At 40.9% G+C, this 22,671-nt stretch overlaps 1 protein-coding gene across 8 annotated transcripts in view; it reads left to right on the top strand.

Moving 5' to 3' along the window:
• Plcb4 (phospholipase C beta 4) overlaps positions 1-22,671 on the top strand; it is a 383,472-nt gene that overhangs the window by 258,079 nt on the left and 102,722 nt on the right. For all 8 annotated transcript variants that reach the window (XM_059261493.1, XM_059261494.1, XM_059261492.1 and 5 more), the window contains exons 4-6: positions 8,449-8,529; positions 9,404-9,463; positions 11,100-11,243. In XM_059261493.1, coding sequence (XP_059117476.1) covers positions 8,449-8,529; positions 9,404-9,463; positions 11,100-11,243 — 285 coding nt within the window. The remainder of the gene's footprint in view (positions 1-8,448; positions 8,530-9,403; positions 9,464-11,099; positions 11,244-22,671) is intronic.

The raw sequence follows: 22,671 nt of genomic DNA on the forward strand, positions 1-22,671 counted from the left end.
AGATCTCCAAAAAATGTAACTTGAAAACTCAGGGAAGGTGCTTTGCCTTCCTTGTTGTCAGTAACCTCTCAGGCTAATGCTGCCGTTCATTTCTGAGGTAAGGAGAAATGAAAGGAGAAGATTGCATCTTCCACTTGACACCAGACTAGAGCATCCTCCACATCTCACAGTCCCAGCTAAAAATGAGCACTTGACAGGCTCACAGTTGTTTCATGAGAGATTTTCATTTCTGTTTCTATGAGGTACAGAAGGCCAGAAAAACAAGAAGTCTCTCACTTCTGACACCTGCTCTATAACTCATGGTCTTGCTCTCCTTCCCACCCTGAGTGTGATCTCCATGTCAGGCACAGGGCATGGGCTCCTTACCAGGACTGGTCTCTCACTGTCCCAAACCATCAATAAAACAGAAGGAAATTCAAACTCCATTGAGCAAATTTTCAAGGAGAGAAGTGAAGAAACAACAATTTATCTCAGGTAGAGAAGACACTAGCAGACAAAAGAAAGATTCTGTTCAAGGCTTTGGTTATATATTACAATTACATTACTGGGCTATGTGGGAGCAGCTACACTTCTAAAAATTCCTACCCTAATCAGTCCTTTACCTCTTTTATAACCTCAAGGAGCAAAGAGACCCAAGGACCTTGTGAAAGCTGTGAACTCCCTGAGCTAATAGTCTGAATCTCATTAGGGTCTCAGTGGGTGATCACAGTGCTGAAAATTAAGAGCAATGGCCACGCCTAACCCTGTGGAAATAAATATGCATTATATTTGATGACTTATTCTCTGTGCCAGCCACTGCGTGACATGAACGCTGACCAGAGACTGGCTTTCGAAGAAAGATGTCTGGGGTGGAGATGAACAAACTCAAGCTGATCATTCCATAGAAAACAAACTTTCAGTGGGTCTAATTCAACAATAATTTATAAATTTGGTGTTTTCATTATACACAGATTTGTATCCTAGGTTAGAGGAAATATGTACATAATAGGAATATTGCTTTTTGTAACTCACAAAACAAAGATGCATTCCCTATTAAAATGCAGATACAGCTCTGGCTCACCTTCTATTATCTGTGTCCTCTTGGGTAGCTGGCCAGACCTCAGTTAGGATCAGTGTTCTCATCTGTAAAATAGGGTTGATGATGTTTACATTATTTCTTTGTTTAATGATACATACTCTCTATTAGCAACATTAAGCATTATTAGTATGGTATAGTAACAATTGACAAATATTTACTTGGTTAATATTATACTGTGCTTTTGTTTTATTTTAATAAGACAGGGTTTGACTATATAGCCCAGACTGGCCTCCAACTCTCAATCCTCCTGCCTCACTTAGCCTTCCAACTGCTGTTATCACAGGTGTGTGCCACCGTATCTACCTTTGGTTCAGTCTCTGTGCCAAATTCTCTAGTACCTAGAAGTAACCTGGGAGAGGTGTACTTGATGTTATTATCTCTAGCTAGTAATGAAGAAATGAGTTTCTAACCACCACATTTGCATTGAATTTACCTGATCATAAAGCTGTTTCTAGTGATTATAAGATATTTTATCCTTATATGTTTCTGTCACTGTCTAAAGGAAACTATAATATAAAAATACATACTTCTAGGTAAAATAAAGGGACATGACTTTGGATTGTAGAAAAAACATAGGAAAATATACTAAATTAAGGCAACTATTATGAGCAGCAAATATCCTAAGAAGTTAGAAGAGGTGAGTTGCAGGTGGAGTTCAGGTGTCCTATTGTTAGAGCGCAGAGGAGGAGGAATGGTCATAGGTCACAGCATTCATTACATTGAGGGAAAGCAGCAGGTCAGTGGGATATTTTTCCTGGTGCTAGTATCTGAAAGAAAATTTTACAAGATAATGGCATAATTATGAACACTCATTAAAAATCCTGTCCTACAAAGATACTAAAAATACACGTTAGAGAAAAGACACATGGTGTCTTCAACACATGGTGCTGGGAAAACAATGTGAATATGTAGATAATGAAACTAGATCCTTATCTCTGAGCATGCACAAAATTCAACTTCAAATGGATCAAGGACCTCAACATGAGACCTCACACTTCTAAACTGCTAGAGGAAAATTAGGCAGTCTACTTCAACATGGAGACACAGTAAGGACTTATTGAGTAGCATGGGAGTACGACAGGGGCTAAGACTATTAGTTGGCAAATAAGGTAACGTGAAACTAAAAGACTCTACAACAAAGGGAACTGTCAACTGATTTGGAGGGAGTCCACAAAAAGGGAGAAAAATCTGCCATTCATACATCTGACAGAGAATTAGTGTCTAGACTGTACAAAGAACTAATAAAAACATAAACATCAACAAAAACAATCCAAACAAAACATAGTATGAAACTAAACAGGAAGTTCTCCAAACAAGAAATACAGGTGACTGGGAAATACTTTTAAACACGTTCAGTAGCCTTAGCAATCAGGGAATAGTAGATTAAAGCTACATTAAGATTCCATCTCACCCCAGTCAGAATGGCCATCATCAGAAATACAAATGACAACAAATGCTGGTAAGGATGCGGGAAAGGGAGACCCCACACACTATTGGTAGGAAAATAAAGTAGAGCAGCCACTTTAGAAAGTTAGTCTGTGTTGCTTCGTCCTAATGGCTCCTTTAGCAGAGGGGGTAAGAAGATGCAGTGTCAATGACACAGACACTGGGAGTCATGTGAAGGCAAAAAAGCAGATTCATTTATTTGATGGCCAAGGCCTTATATACCCTACTTCCAGCACCCAGACTATGTCCCAAACTAGTGACATTGAATGGTCATCTTTCATTTGCTGGGCATGATTAGGAACTCCGGCAGCAATCTGGTGACATTGCATCGTCACCCCTCATTAGCTAGGCATGATCAGGAACTCTGACAGCGTCTGTTGCTAGGTCCTTAGGCAGACTCCAAGTTGGCTCATAAGGAAATACATTATGTGCATGCCTTGGCAACTAGTTTGAGCCAATTTCCTCAATCCTATGGGCCTGTCCTACTAAGAGACTGGTGGTTTCTCAGACAAAGCTGAACTACCATATGACCTAGCTATATCACTCCTAGACCAAGGGAAGCTATGTCCTCCTCTGGAGGTAATTGCATATCCATGTTCATTACTCTTCTATTCACAATATCTAGGAAACAGAAGTACTCTGGGTGTCAATCTGATGAATGGATAAAGAAAATGTGGTATACATAATGGATTTCTATTTAGGGCTGAGAGAATAAAAGTGACAGGGATTCAGACTCAGAGAAATTGGCTCAAATCTCCCGTTTGTTATTCATTGGCTATAGCTTTGAAGAAATTACTGTGAACATTTTCTCCCCTATGTAAAAATGCACTGACTGTGGTGGTAATCACAAACCTCATGTGGCTCTTTACATTAAAATCATAATAAACATTGTGCTCCTCTGTTGTCTACCACATTTCAAGTGTTTCACAGCTCTGGGTAGCTCATGGTGATTATATGGCACATTTGCATTGTTGTGACAAATCTACTAAAACCTGGTAGAGTCCTTGTTAGTTTTAAGTGAGACAGTATTTGTGAAATGCCTTATGCAAAACTCATTTGCATCTGTTCTCTCATATTCACAGCCATTTGTCTATTCAGCACTTACCTTTTCCCAGCTCCTTAGACTCTGTTTAGTTCTTTGAATGTCCTTTGAGATTCGGGTCAGTTTTCTTCATTTTCACATAAATAGGAAAATTTAAGTTCAAGGTTAATCAACATGGCTTTCAAGAAACTTCAGCAGTTTTCTGTAGCAAAGAGGTTGGAGTTGCCAAACTACTGTAGAGTGCTACCTTCTTTGAATATCCTTGTGTTAGTTACTTTTTATCACTGTGAAGAAACACCATAACAGAGGCAACTTAAAGAAAGAAGTTAAAGAAATTTAAAGTTTATTTAGGCTTATGGTACCAAAGGGATATGAGTTTTTCATAGCAGGGAGGTGCGGGCATGGTGTTACTCTTTGGGGACCTGCCACCCAGCTCCCAAATAAATACACAAAGACTTATTCTTACTTATGAATGCCCAGCCTTAGCTTGGCTTGTCTAGCCAGCTTTTCTAGCTTTAATTATCCTGTTTCTCTTTAACTACATTTTGCCTCTGGGCTTTTTATCTTTCTTCATTCTATATACCTTTCTTTCTTACTTACTCTGTGGCTGGCTGTGTGGCTGGGTGGCTGGCCTCTGATGTCCTCCTCTTTTTCTCCTTTTCTCACTCTTCTCTCAAGCCTAGTTCTCTCCTCCTATTTATTCTCTCTGCCTGGCAGCCCTGCCTGTTTCTCTCTCTTGCCAGCTATTGGCTGTTCAGCTCTTTATTAGGCTAATCGGGTATTTTAGGCAAAGTAACATAGCTTTACAGAATTAAACAAATGCAACATCAAAGAATGCAACACATCTTTGCATCATTAAACAAACATTCCACAGCATAAATAAATCTAACACATCTTAAACTAGTATTCTACAACAGTGGCTGGATTAGCAGGCGGAGAGCTCAGATAGGGAACTGCAAGCAGGAGGCAGAGAGAGCAAACTGGGAATAGTGCATGGCTTTGAAACCTCAGAGTCTACCCCCAGTAACATGCTTCCTCCAGCAAGGCCACCCCTAAACCTACCCCAACAGTACTATCAGCTGGAGACCAGATATTCAAACATCTGAGCCTATGGAGATGTTATCATTCAAATCACCACAGTCCTCTTTCTCAAAAGTGTAAAACTTGTGATGTAATGCAAAGCCCTCACTCCATTCACTCCTCTAAGTCTGAATCTTCCCAGTCACAAATGCAAAAGAGGAGTCCTGCACCACTCCTGTTTAAATAAAAGTATAATTAAACCACATATTAGCCTATCCAGAAAAGCTGGCCATAGCTGGAAATAAGGCTTGACTTTACCATAGTTTGTGTTGCAAAGACCACAGTATAAACATAGCCATTAGGGAGTAACTTGGGTAATTGTGGTGGAAGGGAAAGTAGGAAAGAAAGAACTTTAGTCTACCTTAAAATCAAAGTTACGGGGCTCGGGAGATTTCTCAGTGGGTAAAGTGTTTGCTGCACAAGTGTAAGGAACTGAGTTCTGATTTTCCATCACCTACTCCTGGGAGGCAGAGATGGGGGCTCTCCAGGGTAAGCTAGCTAGCTGGACTAGATAAATTGGCAAATTCTGGGTGCAGCAAGAGACCCTGTCTCAGTATATAAGCAATCAACATAAACTTGGTGCATCAACTGTTGGAGCTCACATGCATGTGCACACTTGTACATGTGTAACCATACACATGAGGTACAGACACAAACACACTCAAGATTCTGTTATTTGGACAGCCACCCACCCACCCTCCTTTTTATTAAGCACGCTGAGTTTTCTGTAATTCCTTTAAAAAAGAAAGTGGATTAAATTTTACTTGACAGAATATCTTTTGAAATTGAAAGAATGGAAAAATATTAAGCTAAATCAATTTGAATATTTTGTTAGGCCATGCTATTGAATACTGTGAAGATAGCATAGACTAAAAAATAGCATAGAGCTTATCATGCACTCCATGTTTGATGAGGTGGTAGGTGTCTCTAGAAGCCATGAGGGCACACAGCCTTCTGAGCAGAGACCCTAGTGCCAGAAATAGAATTCTGACAGCTTTACGGGCAGCTGGAGTGATGCTTTGCCTCTCTCTAGAAAAGTGACCTCTAGCTGCCACTTGTTCAGAATTTCCACAAGAATTCCTGGCCCTTTCCAGCCTGGACTCCCTGTGGCCTAAAGTAACAGTTGGGCTGGGTAGCCAACCAGGCCCTTGAACTCCAAGTAATAGCTTCTCATAGGAGAACTGAAAACAGGCTTCCTGGAAGAAGTTCTGCTATGGTTTGTTTTCTTTACCAGCAGATTCAATTACTATCTATTAACTGGAAGACAAACAGATTTGCAAAGGAGACAAAACCTGGCCTCCTTTTACAGTTTTCTCATCCACAGTTCCCTGTAGACAATGTACCTGACCATGGGTATTAGATATCACTATGGTCTGGCCAGGGTGCCACAGCCTGAGTTCTAATCTGAAAGTACCCATGTGAAACATAAAACTAATGTTGGAGAAAAAGAACAGAGATTGTGTGTATTTACCACCAGTGGAGGCCCAGTGCTTGGCTTGTTGGTAGGATGTAGAAACCTAAGTAGGTGTACTCTAGTTCCTTTCGCCAGTTGTCAGTTAGCCCTCTGACCTGTGCTATGATGTTTTATAAGCAGTTTGGATATGTTTGGTCAGGAGACCTCTCGGCTAAGTCAAAGAGTTTATTGTAGGCTTATTATTTTAGCATCAGTTAGGGTTTCTAGGTGAGGTCCTGGGAAGATTTCTACCCTGACCATTGCTTCTCACAATAACAAATAGGGTTTTATCTCATGATCCAGATCGGCCATTTATCACTATTTCATCTTATTTTAGTTGCTGAGGACACCAGAGGCAAACAGGTTTTGTTGTCTAATTGGGAGGGATCATCCAGCAGCATTCTCTGAGGGTCTCTACATTTTACTCTCTCCCTGTTTTACCATTCTACTATATTTTGTTCTTTTTGCTCAATCTTCTTATCTTGCTTTGGAAATTAGTTTCTCCTCCTCCTCCTCTTCCTTCTCCTCCTCCTCCTCCTCCTCCTCCTCCTCCTCCTCCTCTTTATTTTCCTTCTTCTCTTCTTTTTTTTTCCTTAGTTTTTGCTTTGTTTTGTTTTTCATTTTTGAGGTTCTAGGAATTGAACCAAGGGCCCTGAGTATGTTAGTTGAGTACTATTCCGCTGATCCTGATGGTCAGTTGAATATTTTTGCTGTTGTTGTTTTTTGTTTTTGAGATGGTCTTACTAAGTTGTACAGGCAGGCACTGAATCTGTGATCCTCTTGCCTCAACTCCCGGGTAGCTTGGATTACAGGCCTGCACCGTTAGGCTCTGCTAGAAGTAACTTTTTTCAAGGGCATTCAAATGGTGTGCTGGGCCCAAGGGGGGCCTCCCCAGTCAGTGCCTCAGAGCCACCCCAACTTCTGAAATGAGTGTGTATGAATTAGGAAAAGATGTGCCTTTCTCCACACAGCCCAGCTCAACATGTTACCCTCTCTCCCTGAAGTTCCACATGAACTGATGGCCCTGGCCTGGTGCCACCCTGGTGCAATCCCTTCAATATGAACAGGTTAATTTTTATCTTTTTTACATATTGTCCTGTAGCAAAATACTTTATTTGACAAAATTATCTGTCCATTCATCCTTTCATGAATGAAATAGTTTTAGGATTCTGAGACAGAAAGGGTCTATTCGGAGCAAGTGAACAGACAATGGTGGATCTGGATCTTGTCTCCAAAGCAGTGTGGTCTTGCCTTTGCCTCTGTCTTATTCATTGCTCTGTGTGCAGTTCCCAGAACTGGTGTGGAGTTGGATACATATAATGATCCTTTGCAGTAAACTACCCAAAGTAAAGGCCAGCATCATTCAGGGCTGCCAGGCCCCTGGATTCTGCCACCTTATGGTGGCCATCTCTTGACATTGGATTTACTTTGATGAATGTTGCTGTTTTCCTGGAATTTAGAAAGATAAATTCGGATGCGAGAAACTAAGCATCTGAAGTGCCTTTCTTAATGTGTGCCTTTCTACAAAACGTTAATCTTGTAATTGCTATTTATTTAGTGATGCTTTATCCCTGCCGAAAGGACAGATTCCTAATTGTTGGCATTACAATGATCTAGGAAGTTGTCTTCTTTAGATCATAAGAAGAATGCCAAGTTTTGTCGAAGCACAGAGTCATGCCTTGGTATTATGCAAACAGAGGGCACAGAGCATCTGGGTTCATTTCCCGAACATTCTTTTTCTCTCACTGACAGATTTTCCTGGTGTTCCTAAATGCAATGGCTCAGGAATCATTGGCACATAGGGCAGATCTGCTGTGGTGCATGAGTTTGGAGAACACTCCTTCTCAATTGAAGCTTTGATTCTGTGGTTTTCATTGAGTTTCTGGAGCCAAAGTCCACAGCAGTACTCAATGCATTGTGTATCAGAAGCCCCAGAGGGTTTATGGTGACACGTCACCAGGGCTAGTGTCAATATGGGTCAGTTACAGGCAGCAGTATGTCCTGTATGGAGGGCAAACAGGCAACACTTGGTTATTTTTCAGGAGCTCCTCTCCTGAGACCTTCAGGAAATTCTTTCCTGTATAAATCCAGGACATCAATGCCATTAAATTTGAATGTATTCTAGAGGAAGGTTGTCTGTGAGACAGATCAGCCTTTTGATATAGAAAAAGACCTCACAGTGCTCTAAATAAAAATGTTCCACAGTATCATCAGAATTGGAGGTGTTAGGATCCAGATGCAAAGGGTGTTTGCTTGTTGTCCTGTGTTTGGATGCTCAAATGTACTTGAATTTTTATTGAATTCAAAATGTTGTAAGTCATAAAATCCATCACACTTCTTTTTTAACAGGAATCTTTTGTGTTTGAGCCCAACTGCCTCTTCAAAGTGGACGAATTTGGCTTCTTCCTGACCTGGAAGAGTGAAGGCAAGGTATGGCCTAAGAGCAGCAGCTTGTCCTGCCCGGCTTCTAGCTCAAGCCATTGCATTTCTCCATAGGTAGACCAAGTTCCTTCTAGCTCAAGCCGTTGCATTTCTCAATAGGTAGACCAAGCTCCTCTTGAGAGCATGGATGCTATACTTACTCATCCCTTTGAGATTTTTCCCTACTTGCTTTCCTGTCCCAGGCATTGAGGACACTGGGGAATTAAAGACATTATGCAGTGTAACTCTAAGAGAGTCTACTGGAGGGATAAATTGGGGCATTTTTAAAAGAGCTACAAGTCACTGAGCATTGAGAAAGAGAAGTTGACATTGTTATGAAAGCTTAGACAAAGTAGGTCTGATTTAATCTTGAGAGTTAGGAATATTTTCTAGAAAATAATTTCCAAGCTGAAATTAAAAGGCACATGAAATGAGAGTTCAACTCTTTAGACCCTGGGGCAAAATCAGATGTGTAGCACAGTGTTCACATTTAATGAGCATTGGAGCCCAAACCAAGAAAGGTGTAATTGGAATTGTATAAAAGTTGGCATTATTCCTACTTAATGTTTTCTATATGCACATATTTAACGATATATAGGCATTATTGTGTGTATAAATGCAGTCACGTTTTGTAAATATTTTATTAATCATTCAGAGTTGCATTTTTATGTATCTCTATATATATGAGTATGTTCATATATATGAAATAAGAAGTTTGAGTCTTTTCTTTCTAATCACTAGAAATCATTACTGTTACTTGGTTTGCATTTTGTCACTTCCCTGAATGGCATTGATTTTATATTTAGAAATGTTTGTTAAGCTCTCTATGTCATGAAGCTGGCAGAATTTAAGTTCATTGCTGGGGTGTGTGCTCTCTCTTCAGGAAGGACAAGTGCTAGAATGTTCCCTCATCAACAGTATTCGGCTGGCAGCCATACCAAAGGTAAATGTGATGGGTGTCACTCGTGTGTGTGTGTGTGTGTGTGTGTGTGTGTGTGTGTGTGTGTGTGTGTTGGAGGCAGGAGTGTGCGTGGAGCATGATGTTCCTATGGAATTGGTTCTGCCCATCCACCTTTATTTACCTGGCTCTGGGAATCAAATGTGAGTCATCAAGCTTGCTCCGTAAGCACCTGAACCCTCTGAGCCACCTCGCTCGCCCTGATGTTCTTTTCAACATAGGTTTACAAGGCTTGAAAAACCATCTCCAGGATTCTGTTTAATTTCTTATTGCTCCCAAATCATCAACTTGGATTTAAGGATAGGCACAGAGTAGACATTTCATCTCTAACTCTTAGGTGATTTACACTATTTTCAGTTATGTATAGAAATATATAGAAATAGAAATATATAGCCTTGAAAACTAAAAGCTTTTCACGGTGTCAGTATCAGAGTGACAGATCCTTTAATCCAGAAATTAATTTTAAAAGCTCGCCCCATCCCCTTGCTATCAGCGATTTGCTTTTCCTGTGTAGCTGAAGAATGTGGAGGATTCCAGTGCTGAAGTACCCCGTATTTCTTCACCTGTGCGCTCAGGACACTGTTCACACAGAAAGCTTGGCTCGCCTCTGAGAGGAAAAGCTCCCAGAGTGCAGAAACCAGTGATCTTCATAGATTGGTTTGTTTGAATAAAAAGCTATATGTATGGTGGTGTTAGGAATTTAAAAGGTGTCTCTTCATAGAATATTCTACCACAGTATTGATTTCTTTCCATGTACCTGCCCTGCATGTTTTTCAGATATCCAAAACAAAATTCTATTCCTATTTATTTATTTTTCGGCTGGCCTCTTTTCTGTTAGCTAAGTTTCCTGTGTAACTACGTGTTGGAATTTCCTCTGGAAAACAAATGTGGTATTTTATGTAGGAATTAGGGTAAACTTTCACAGTTTTCCTTCCATGTGAGGATGCATAGATTGTAGGAAGAAAAATGCTTGGTCTTTGTATCCAAGCTGCTTAAGAGTCTCAACTTCATTTCATAAGAATAGCCTGTGGTAGTAGCTGTGGTGACGTGCTTATTCATGGTAAGTAAGCCTGCGTTCTGTAGTAAGAGGCCTCTTGGATATTTATAGACACAAACACACACCAGTCATGATCTTTCCTGAACTTTGCTAAATCTGAAGTTCTCTGATAGTGACAATCAAAAATCCAGACAAAAGGGCTGGAGGTGTGGCTCAGCAGTTAAAAGCATTGGCTGTTCTTCCAGTGGACTCTGACCAGTTCCTGAAACTCACATAATGGCTTTAACCATCTGAGCACCAGGTACTCACAAACACAGACATATGTACAGTCAAAAAAATAAATAAGATTTATGTTAAAAATCTACACAAAGACTATAGAGCCAAGTCTTCTAAAGTTAAAAAAAAAAGCATACCACCCTCCTGAGGGGATTCTGATATTCTGTAATATTGGAAACGTCATCTCTCCAGGTTTTATAATAATGCTAGTTCACTAGGATTTTAAATGGGGGTAGGAACCATTTCCCTTTAAGGTATATTTTTACCCCAAATGTGGTTTCTTTTCACTGAGTTTTTCTCCACACTCTGTGATCTAACATATTTTTTCCTATTTTTACACATCTACAGGATCCCAAAATCCTGGCTGCTCTAGAAGCTGTTGGAAAATCTGAAAATGATCTGGAAGGGCGGATATTGTGTGTCTGCAGTGGCACAGATCTGGTGAACATTGGCTTCACTTACATGGTGGCTGAAAACCCAGAAGTAACTAAGGTACCATCCCAACGGCCTCTCTCCCCAATGAGTATATGTTACATGTGTGCATTTTTTTATGTTTAATATAGTTTTTAATATGACATTTAGAACTGTTCGATCATTTTAACCTTTTAAAATGCCACTACTCTGCTGGCATATTTGTGTGGAAAATTCAGCGAACACAAGACCTTTGTCACCTGTCACTCATGTGGGTCAACACCTGAGTACCTGGTGTGAAATGCTGTGGGAAAGCTAGCCCAGGCTTTCTATCACTTGAATGTGCTCTGGCACTCTGGGATCCCTGGGATCAGTGGATGTGAATGGGGGACAAGAAGCTCCTTTTCTGTTTGAGCAGCATGTATCTTTGTCGGTACCACCCACCAGAAACAGAGTGTAGACCACATACATGGTTTAGGTGGAGCTGTAGGAGAGAGCATGCATGGCATAGATAATATTCTAGTGAAAAATGTAATGAAAATTTAGAAAAATTAATGAATGGCTCAGTAGTAGAGAATATGCCTAGCATGTTTAATACCCTGGGTTTTATCCTAAGTGCCAGAGACCAACATGAGTATAAAATTTCTATAAAATACGGTATTTAACCCAACTTATCCCAAACATTGTTATCTTAGCAAGATATAAGCATAAAGTTTACTAGTGTCATAGTTCACATTCTTTTATTCATGGTGTTTGAAATCTAGTGTGTATTTTCACATCAGCCCTGTCACATTAAAAGTGCAAAGTAGCTGTGACAACCAATGGCTACTATATTGAAGACTGTAAACACAGCTGCTTAAAAATCCCAAACTCTTCTCCTCGATAAGCTGTTGAAGTATTGAGTTAAGATCCATCTTGCATTATGACATCCAGAAAACCATTGCCCTAGCAAGCTACTCTAAGATTTTGGCCAAAGAAGCTTCAAACTTAAATCTTTTGTTTATAGGGACTTGACCTCCAAGCATAAGTAGTCTATACGAAGGACACCAAGCCTTTACTCTTCCATTATAGAGTCACGGGTTTGGAACAAGGAGAGGTCTTTCATCTTCCATTAATCTCATCAGTAGAAATACAGTGTAGGTTTAGTGAGAAAGTCATTGTTGGAGAGGCTGACTTTTGTAGCTAGAAGGAAATGGACCAGTAAGATCATTTGGGGAAACAGAAGTAACACAAGCATGCACTCTGGGTGTAACAAGTGGCAGAATTGAGTTTTGCTCGCTCTGAGACCACAAGGCTCATTCTCCATTACTTGCATGGCACTCTCTCATCCCAGAAGCACTGGCCTGACCCGAGACCTCATTACACACTAGTCCCAGGGCCACCCAGATACACTGATCTAGAATCTGAATTTGTAACAAGAACTTCCGGGTGACTTCTGTGTGCAGAAATTTGAGAGCCTCTTGCCTTGTACCTTTGGAACTAGGAGCGGGCTCTCCAAGTTGTATAACAGCCTTTGGCACTGTCCTTGTGGTAGTGGCTTTGTAGGTTTTTATGCTATTGTTCGTGCCATCTCAGTTGGGGAGAACAGCTTTTACAGGCCTCTCAAGTTTTTATTACTCTGCTTAGATGGGAAACTAATTTGAATGGATTATTGACCTTGATCTAGACAAATAGTGTTGCCACATCTTACAGTTCAGGCTTGCGTGTTTGCTGTAAAGGTCTTTCTCGTTGCTGTTTGCCATAGCAACACTGAATCTGGGGGATCTAGTCTGGCTAACTGTGAAGAAGACTAGCTAATCAGATACAGATATTTGGCTACTTGAAGTTTTGCAAAAATACAATTTTGTAAACTTGTGTATCTGGCTTTCATCACCTTGTATTGTCCATTCCTGTGAGAAGAAACATTGTGACTCTTTCCAAACCCAAGAATCTGTACTTGGCCTCAGATTAGCTGAGCAGAAATCCTTGAGTTTCCTCTTACCAACTGGGAACATAGACACAGTATTTATCCTTCTTTGTCTCATGTTTTTTCTTCTGTAAAATGGGAATTGGACAAAAGTGTCTTCTGTGGGATTGTGAGCATTGCTGGCGTTACTGCTTTGAAAATGCCCTGTGCACTGCATCCTCATGTTAGCTGCCATGATCCTAGAGTCAGAGAAAGCTATGATGGGAGCTGGGCATGGGCCTCCCAGAGTCTTATCTCTCAGACACAACAGATAAACTGTGGAACTCCAAAGACCACCCAGGAGGCTAGACCCAAGCCCAGTCCTTTTTTTTTTTTTTTTTCCGGTTTTTCGAGGCAGGGTTTCTCTGTGTAGTTTTGCGCCTTTCCTGGAACTCACTTGGTAGCCCAGGCTGGCCTCGAACTCACAGAGATCCTCCTGGCTCTGCCTCCCGAGTGCTGGGATTAAAGGCGTGCGCCACCACCGCCCGGCCCAAGCCCAGTCTTAAACTCAGGCCATCTGCATTCTCTAACATGATGCTGGCTATATCACCTTAAGCCTCAAACAAGTAAGGTCCTGGGAAGATGGCACAAATCAGTGAATCTCAGGGGTTTATTTCTTATAATTTGGTTGCTGCCAATCTTGGCCTGTTGTGTTTAAGAATCTCCTGGAATATACACAAATGAGTAGGTTATATGTAGAGTACTGAAAAGGTGGGTAGTATATACTCAAATATAAAATTCAACTGTTTTTCTTTTAGTAGCATTTTCATTTAAAAAAAAAAAAAAAAAGCAGGTTGCCAGGAAGTAGAAACTATCAATAATTCTGTTCTGATTTTCAGGTCAGACTCATGACTATTTAGCCCTACTGTTATTAGTGGGAAAATATTTCAGGTTCTCAGAACTGTTACTTAGAAGTTTATATTTCACTAATGGTATAATATACAAATAATAAATCTCCTTGTTCAGAATGGATAGTCTATTACATCATGTCCTTCTGGTTAATGAGTGCTTTTGACATCATTGAGTACCCCATTTTTTTCCTAACTATGTGTAATAATTTTTCCCTGAATTTTACTGATTCTTTCAGTGAATATGCATGTAGATAGATAATGATGCCCATATCCTGCTATCAAGATTTAAAAGACTATATTAGTCAAGATCAAGACCTTTACTGCATTCAGTATTGACGGTACATTACCATTTTATTCCCAGTCCTAGATAGATGCACCCCTAACAGATTATATAAGCCACTGAGTATATTTATATGAAATGTAAGTGTGATTAGACTAGATCAAAAAGGTGGGAAAATACATAAATCAAATCAGGCCAATGAGAAAAGCAGAGTAGAATACCTGGAAAGGTGTATATGACTAGGTGATACCAATCACACATGAGTGCAACCAAATGTCCTTGAATTATTGGGTTACAGGATGTGTTAATGACCCACTTAGCACATATGAAAGATGTGTGTGGTGAGTTTATTACAAAAGCTAGTAACAACAAAGAATCAGTTTTTAAATTCATATGTACAGATCTTGAATGCTTTCTTTTAAGCAAATAAGTATGTTTCAGTTGTTGGCCATTCTTTCAATGTTAGAGCTGCAGACTTTAAGTGTGGTCTGTTGATGGGACATTATGTATGTAGCTTCCTGTACACAGTTCAGACATTAAGGATACACATGGAGTAAAATGCAACTAAGACCAAATTCCATAGCTCTGTGACTTCTTCCCTTAATCTGTTGTTTGTCTAGTCCATATAACACTTGGAGGAAAAAAATAGCAACTTGCTTTAAAAAAATATTTCTTGAGCATTCAGCTCTAAAAACAACAGGTCTTTTTCTTTTCACTAGAATGTTTCATTTATTTATGGAATATTTTATTTTAACTCACATAAATATTTTGGGAAAATAATATAAGTGATGCATTGTAGGCCTTTAAGGTTGGGGCAAAAGGATTTACTACATCAGCATATGATCTCTCAATTGAGTTCAGTTTCTGGGTACCCATGGGCTTTGGTTGTCTTATAAACATCCAGTATTTCTTGCTCTAACCAATGAGGGGTACAGGCAGAGAATTTCTAGCATTACATTTGATTATGAGGGGACATTGTGTCTTGACCCAGATCCTAGACTATTATCCTACATACACTCTGACTGTTCAGAAGAATTCACTGCTCCAAACATTTAATAGAAGCCAACTTTATCTTAATCCAGACTCCAGAAAAGACCAATTTTCACTCAAGAGAGACTTTCTGACTCTGAGCAAATCCTTTATATTCTTTTCAAGTAGAGTCTCTGATTTTTTTCTCCCCATTTTATATGGCTCTTTAATGAGTCAGTAAATCCAGATGATTCAGCTTTCTCAAAGTTCAGGTTTCAAATCCTTACAAAGTATTTTCTTGTCATTTGACTCTAAAAAAATGTGATTGTGTTTTTTCCAGAGGTGCACTTCTTATAAAAGACATTCTGGAAGCTCATCTTGTGCCTTCTTCATCTGCTCTCAATGCTGACTAAACAAGCCTCGCCACTCTCACTTTTTGAGGAGGTTTGTGCGCCATGCCATTCTCCTTGCCCTTCCTAACATGGTATCTTAAACAAGTCTGTGGCCAAACCTCTCTTCTGCCATTCCTGCTCCAGAAACAGTAGTCCTCAGCTGCTCTGCCAAGACCACACTCACAGCTTCCTCTCACTTTCCCAAACCATCTCTTACCTGTTACTCTAGCTCCATTCCCCCAGTGTACACAGAGTATAGTCGCTTCTTTCCACCACTGTTCTGCTCTGTGGTCCTGACCAAAGCGCTTTCTCCCTCCTCTCCCCCCAGCATCTTTTTTTGTTTGTTTGTTTGTTGTTTTTGTTTGTTTGTTTGTTTTTCGAGACAGGGTTTCTCTGTGTAGCTTTGCGCCTTTCCTGGGACTCACTTGGTAGACCAGGCTGGCCTCGAACTCACAGAGATCCGCCTGGCTCTGCCTCCTGAGTGCTGGGATTAAAGGCGTGCGCCACCACCACCCGGCTTCCCCCAGCATCTTATATGGGTGTCTTCACCTTGTCCCTTGTAGTCCATCCTCAGAATAGCAGCGGAAGATAAGCCCTTTCAGCTGGGGGCTTTCACCACCTGGGAACCTCTAAGGCTTCCAAGTCTCTGAAATCCAGCCTAGGCTTCCCTGCCTGCCCTCAACTCCTGGGGATTGCTCTTTCCCCTGCTTATGGGAAGGTTTGTTTATTTGTTTGTTTGTTTTTTCCTGGTTCTCCAGTCCCTGCTGGACTATTACTCGTAGCTTGTCCCCTGGAACACTTCAGCTTTTCTTTATTCATTATCCTGCTTTCCAGAACAGTGTCCAGAACTTTGTAAGTGCTTGATAAACACTTGTTTTCTGAAGACAGTTATGCTGGCCACTTCAATCAATTCTAACCCAGGTGGTTAAGATATACAGTACTCTTGCCCTAATTTTGGTGAAATAGGTTCCAAGATCTCACTGTGAATGTCTGAAGCCACAAATGTTAGCTCTGTATGGACTCTTCCTCCCCCCTCCCCCCTAAATACATCTGATAAAGTTTAATATGTAAAGGAAGCAACAATGCATAATATCAATAGTAGAAAACTCAACAATATATGGTGATAAAATTGCCAGCATCAGTACATTTATGCTTGGAGACATTATTAAGTAAAATAGGGATTACTTGAGCACAGCTCATCTGATAATGAGGTAGCTATGAGTGCCTACCAAGAGGGTGATACATGCAGTGTGGATCCACTGTTAAAAGAGATGACTCAGATTCCAGGTATGCGGAATGGGACAATATGGGATTTGATTCTGCTACCAGAGGGTTTGCAAGTTATAATTATAGGTAGTTTGATTCATCAATTTTCATTTAATATTTTCACCCATGAGTCACCAACATCACTGAAAGTAAAATGAGGGGTAAGGAGGGGGCAACTATATCACCTCGGTGTCTTACACTTTGATTTTTATACAGATTAGCTTAGGAAGAGCTAGGAAAATGGTCTTTGACAAGCAAACTGAGAAAATGTGATTTGATGGCAGTCCAAGGGGAACAGAATGCTCTACAATCCAAGGGTGTTATTTTTAGAGTGATTTTTCAGGATGTAATGAGATTGCTGCAGCCATGACAAGACTGGAGGTTTTGACCCTGCCGTCTTGGCCTCTTCCCCATCTGGATCATTATATCCTGCTTACCTAAATCCTTCCTGTCCTTCCAGTCAGGAAATTTAGCTTTCATTTCCTCTCCTGAAAAGCCCTCTGTTAAAAGGAGTTGCTAACAAATTGCTACCACTTTTACCCCAAGCCCAGCATGCAGCCAGGTAATAGGTGTGTCTCATCTGTCATGCAGCTAGAAACACTCGAGAAGAAAAGCATCCTCATGCTAAAAGCTTTGGCCCATTTTTCAATAAACTGTAATAAAGCTCTTTATTTCCCACTGAACCATTATTTTATCATAAACTATGCAAATTATTTAATAGCAAGCTTACAGCAACTTATTTAGTTAGAAGAACCACTCTGTTTTCCTCGTACTTTTTTTTTTTCGTTCTCAGAATGCAGCTAGCTTAGAAGGGGTTCAGTCTCCAGCAAATAGAAGTTCAGATGTCTTTCATTAAGTTACAGCTGGCGCTGCACAGCCGCCTGAAATCCCAGTTACTGTGCTATGTACCAGACTCAAGCACAGCCCTCATTTAACATTTCCACAAATAAATGTGTCATTTTATAGCGACTTGAATTTTCCTTTGATTACAAAAATAAGCTGTTATTGTGAGGTTCAAAATGCAGAGATTGGAATTAAGTTTAGACAATTTTCCATACCACTCATTATACTTTCTTCAGGTTGTAAATATTTGGTGAACTTCATAAATTACATTTTGTGACTAAGTCACCAAATAAGCACATGACTAACTACTGTAGAGATTAAATTATGAAAAATAGTATGTGTTCTTTTTTGGGTCCCCAAATGATAGTCGGGTGTGTAATTTATTACAGCCAATAAAATATTTTAAGAAACTGAGTTGAATGTTAAAATTACTTTGCTTGAACTTGAATTATGTTGACTGGAAGGCTTACTACAGAGGTTCTCAGAGAAGGGATTTAGTCTTTGTTTTACTGGGAAAACAAAATCAGGTTCTCAACTTAACTTCCTTCTGTTGGCTCTGCTAACATCCTGCATAGCCTCAAAGACCTGAGTCTAGTTCCTGTTGGATGTTCAAGCACTGAGGAAGTCCAAGGGATCAGGCCTCCGGCCTCAGCCTCAGCCTCAGCCAGGGGCTTTGAGCAATACCAGTTCTTAGGCTCACTCCCTGCCTAATAATCAGAAACTTACATGTGGAGTCTAGGAAAGTTTTCACAGGCTTCCTGGTGATTGGCAGTAGGTGATGGTTGAGACCCATTGGATATAGGTAGATTTAAGTCCCAGATCAGCAATTTTACCCCCACCCCTACCACTCCACCCCCGAGACCCAGACCTCAGTTGGGTCTTCTATTGCTGTGAAAAGACACCATGTCCATGGCAACTCTTATAAAGGAAAACATTTGTTTGGGGTGACTCACTTACAGTTCAGAGGTTCAGTCCATTATCATTATGGCAAGAAGCAGGGAGGCATGCAAGCAGACCTGGTGCTGGAGAAGTAGCTGAGGGTCCTTCATCTTCCAGGCAACAGGAAATGGTCTGCAAACACTAGGCGGTACCTGAGCATTGGAAACTTCAAAGCCTACCCCAACAGTGACACACTTCCTCTAATAAGGCCATACCCACTCCAACAAAGCCACACCTTCTAATAGTGTCACTCCCTATGAGTTTATGGGGGCCAATTACATTCAAACTACCACACCCCCAAAGTGTAAAAATGTCTATAGCATATGGAGCTACCTGCTCTACCAGCTTGTACATGGATTCACCAAGGCAGATAAAGAAAAGACACCTGGGGGCTAACCAGCTTCTCCTTGCTTGCTTTCAAAGCATCCCATTTAAAATCCTTTTCTTAAAGGAGTTTTTGTTAGTTTGGGTTTCATTTGTTTTTGCTGTGTTAGAGATCTAGCCCAGGGCCTTACATATTCTAGGCAAATGGTCTGCCATTGAGCTATACCCCTAAACGTTACCATGCCATTTCTTAACTTGTGGTTTCAATTGTGGATTGTAAACGAATGGCTTCCAGGGCCCTAGTAGCTCCCACAGAGGCCCAAAGACCTTACTAAGCACAGCCTCAGCCCTTCTAAATCAGAAATTCATGTTCTAGTGATCTGATTTGCCCTCCAGGTGATTGTGCTGCACACTTGAGTATGAAAACCGTGGCTGTAGGAATACACTCCATCACTATCCTCAACATCCCATATTCCTATTGAAATCTGAGGGAACCAACATTCACCTGCTGGTGTGAGTTGTGCCTGCTGCGTTCTGTTTTTGTTTTTTGATTTTTTTTTTTTTTTTGGATTTTTTGAGACAGGGTTTCTCTGTGTAGTTTAGGAACCTGTCCTGGAGTTCAGTTTGTAGACCAGGCTAGCCTTGAATTCGCAGAGATCCAGCCAACTGCTGATTGCTGGAATTAAAGGTGTTCACCACCACCTCCTGGCGTCTGCTGCGTTCTTAAGCGGCTCGCTTGTAAATCTGAACCTCTGCCTACCCCACAATATTCACTAAGTCTCTTCACTACACGCACAGTGAGACTCAAACATAGCAGGCTGTAGCTAGAGTTTTCCTGCCAGGCCCACGGTCAGGGCAAATCTCTCTCACCTGCCAGGCCCACAGCCTCAGACCCAACCAAGTAAACACAGAGACTTATGTTGCTTTCAAACTGTATGGCCATGGCAGGCTTCTTGCTAACTGTTCTTATAGCTTAAATTAATCCATTTCCATTAATCTATACCTTGCCACATGGCTCATGGCTTACCGGCATCTTCATATGCTGTTTGTCATCATGGTGGCTGGCAGTGTCTCTCTGACTCAGCCTTCCACTTCCCAGCTTTATTCTCCTCCTTGCCCCGCCTATACTTCTTGCCTAGCCAACGGCCAATCAGTGTTTTATTTATTGGCTAATTAGCAACACACTTGACAAACAGACCATCCCACAGCACTTCCCCCCCCTTTTTTTTTTTTTTTCAAAAAGGAAGGTTTTAACCTTAACAAAGTAAAATTACATATCATTTGGGAATTTGGGCGTAGCTTCTCTTACTACTTCCTGCTGGAAGGGGGCGCTGTATCTTATGGGGATACAAAGAAAATTTTTAGGATTATGGAATAGTCCATGAGAGTGTATCGTCTGAGCCAGTTGCCTTCAAACCATTCTGGATGTTGGATCATCTCAGTCATGGGGTCATCGGAGACCTTTCAGGGGGTCTTGGCTGGTCAAACTGGATGTATCTTAATCTGGAACAAAACCATAGCCTCTGGCTTTCTGTGGAAACAAAAGAGACTCTTTTCCAAAGCAACATATCCTTACATCCAAACTTTGAAGTCAAGGTACCTTTAAAATATACATTTTGGCATAACTCAACAGCTTTTGTAATCAACTGTTTTTCTTCAGTTATGAATATCAAAGAGAACATAATCCAGATTCTCTGTGTGGTAGCCATCTTTACGTGGCTTATTTTTTATATTACCTTTACTGTCTCTTTAAAGACTTTATTTTTAAAAACTATGTATTTCTTTATACAACTGTATATATTCCTTTTTCTCTCTCTTCCAAGCCTACGTACATTTTTACACACATTGTAAACTATTACATCTGAATCTGTCTTATTGTGAATCTATCACTTTAAACTGCAGCAGCTGTGGCTGCTGGCTCCGCCCACCTCAGCTTCCCAACATGGCTACGTTTACCACCAGCTCTGGGAGCTATCGTGGGTCTATGCTTTTATCCAAGCAGCGTGTAGTCCAGAAACCTCTTTTTTTTTTTTTTTTGTTTTATGCTAGCAAAGTCTAAATCCACCATGCAGCTTAATCTGCCACTTGCAGAGGCCTCATTCCCGCCATACTGCAGGTCGAGCACACACACTAGGAACCCACAAGTAGCTCAAACCGGCAGCTGCCGCTCATTTGAGAGAGACAATTAGGAAGCTGTTTTTAGCTCTGTCTTAGAATCTTTTTTTTTTCAGGTTTTTAGGTGGAAGCTCTTGCCACCACGTTGGATGCCATTTGTAGCTAGAGTTTTCCTGCCAGGCCCACGGTCAGGGCAAATCTCTCTCACCTGCCAGTCCCACAGCCTCAGACCCAACCAAGTAAACACAGAGACTTATGTTGCTTTCAAACTGTATGGCCATGGCAGGCTTCTTGCTAACTGTTCTTATAGCTTAAATTAATCCATTTCCATTAATCTATACCTTGCCACATGGCTCGTGGCTTACCGGCATCTTCATATGCTGTTTGTCATCATGGTGGCTGGCAGTGTCTCTCTGACTCAGCCTTCCACTTCCCAGCTTTATTCTCCTCCTTGCCCCGCCTATACTTCTTGCCTAGCCAACGGCCAATCAGTGTTTTATTTATTGGCTAATTAGCAACACACTTGACAAACAGACCATCCCACAGCAGCAGGCATAGTGTGTGTGTGTGTGTGTGTGTGTGTGTGTGTGTGTGTGTGTGTGTGTGTGAAACTGACAGTTGGCATTTTCATGCCAAAGTGTTAGATCCCATGAGAAGACTGGAGTGAGCGTTTTTGTGTTTCTCAAAGCTTGGCTAGGACCAGAGCTAGTTTTGAATGCCAAGCCACACTACTTGCTGAAGAGTCTGTGGAGGTGGTGTTGAAAGGTCATTACTTGTGCTCAAAGAAGAATGCCACAGATGCTTTACCTTCTGAGGAGATGATTGACCATGTAAGACCATGGGGCTAAGAACCCTACTGCTCAAAGTACGGTTAGAGCTCAGCAAGTCACATCACTTAGGAGCCAATCCCAGAGCTACTGAGGCAAAACCTGTATTTTGCCAAGATGCTCAAGTACTTCTTCTGTACACTAAGGTTTGAGAGGTTCTGTGGGAGAATGTGAAAAAAAAATCTATTTCTCCTTCACGTGAGCTACAGGGAGGAAGACTTGGGAGGCATTAGAATGTTAAGTCCAGATTTGTCCCTGGTTGACAGTAGAGAAAAGAGGTTGCCCTGAATCAGTCAAAGTGATCTAGATTTCCCTACCTGCTAACATTTAACCTCAGTGACAGAAGTTTCTATAAGAGAATCAATCTTTTCCTTTCCTAATCAAATGGCAGGCAAAATGAAATAAAAATGGCTCCTGGATTAATAGGTCTATTATGATGCACATATAGAAATAGAATAAGCAAAAAGCATATATGAAAATACAGACAAAAGTGAACAAAATTTGTTTAGTGCAAAGCACCAGTAACAAACCCAACACTGTGCACAGAAGGCCCTTTCCAGTTGGTGGGAGAACAGGCCCTCAGAGTGACATTTGGATGGGTCTAGAAAGCTGGCTGCCAGGTTGTCAGAGTGAAGGAAACAAGATGTCATTCAGATGGAGTCTCTGCATAAATGCTCCAAGAGTGGAGTCCCAGGGAGCTGTCTCAGATGGCAGTCTGAAGGCACTCATTTAGTCCCGAAATTATGTTATCTCAATGT

Source organism: Peromyscus eremicus, chromosome 4 (genome assembly GCF_949786415.1).
Source record: "Peromyscus eremicus chromosome 4, PerEre_H2_v1, whole genome shotgun sequence".
NCBI classification, from domain to species: domain Eukaryota; kingdom Metazoa; phylum Chordata; class Mammalia; order Rodentia; family Cricetidae; genus Peromyscus; species Peromyscus eremicus.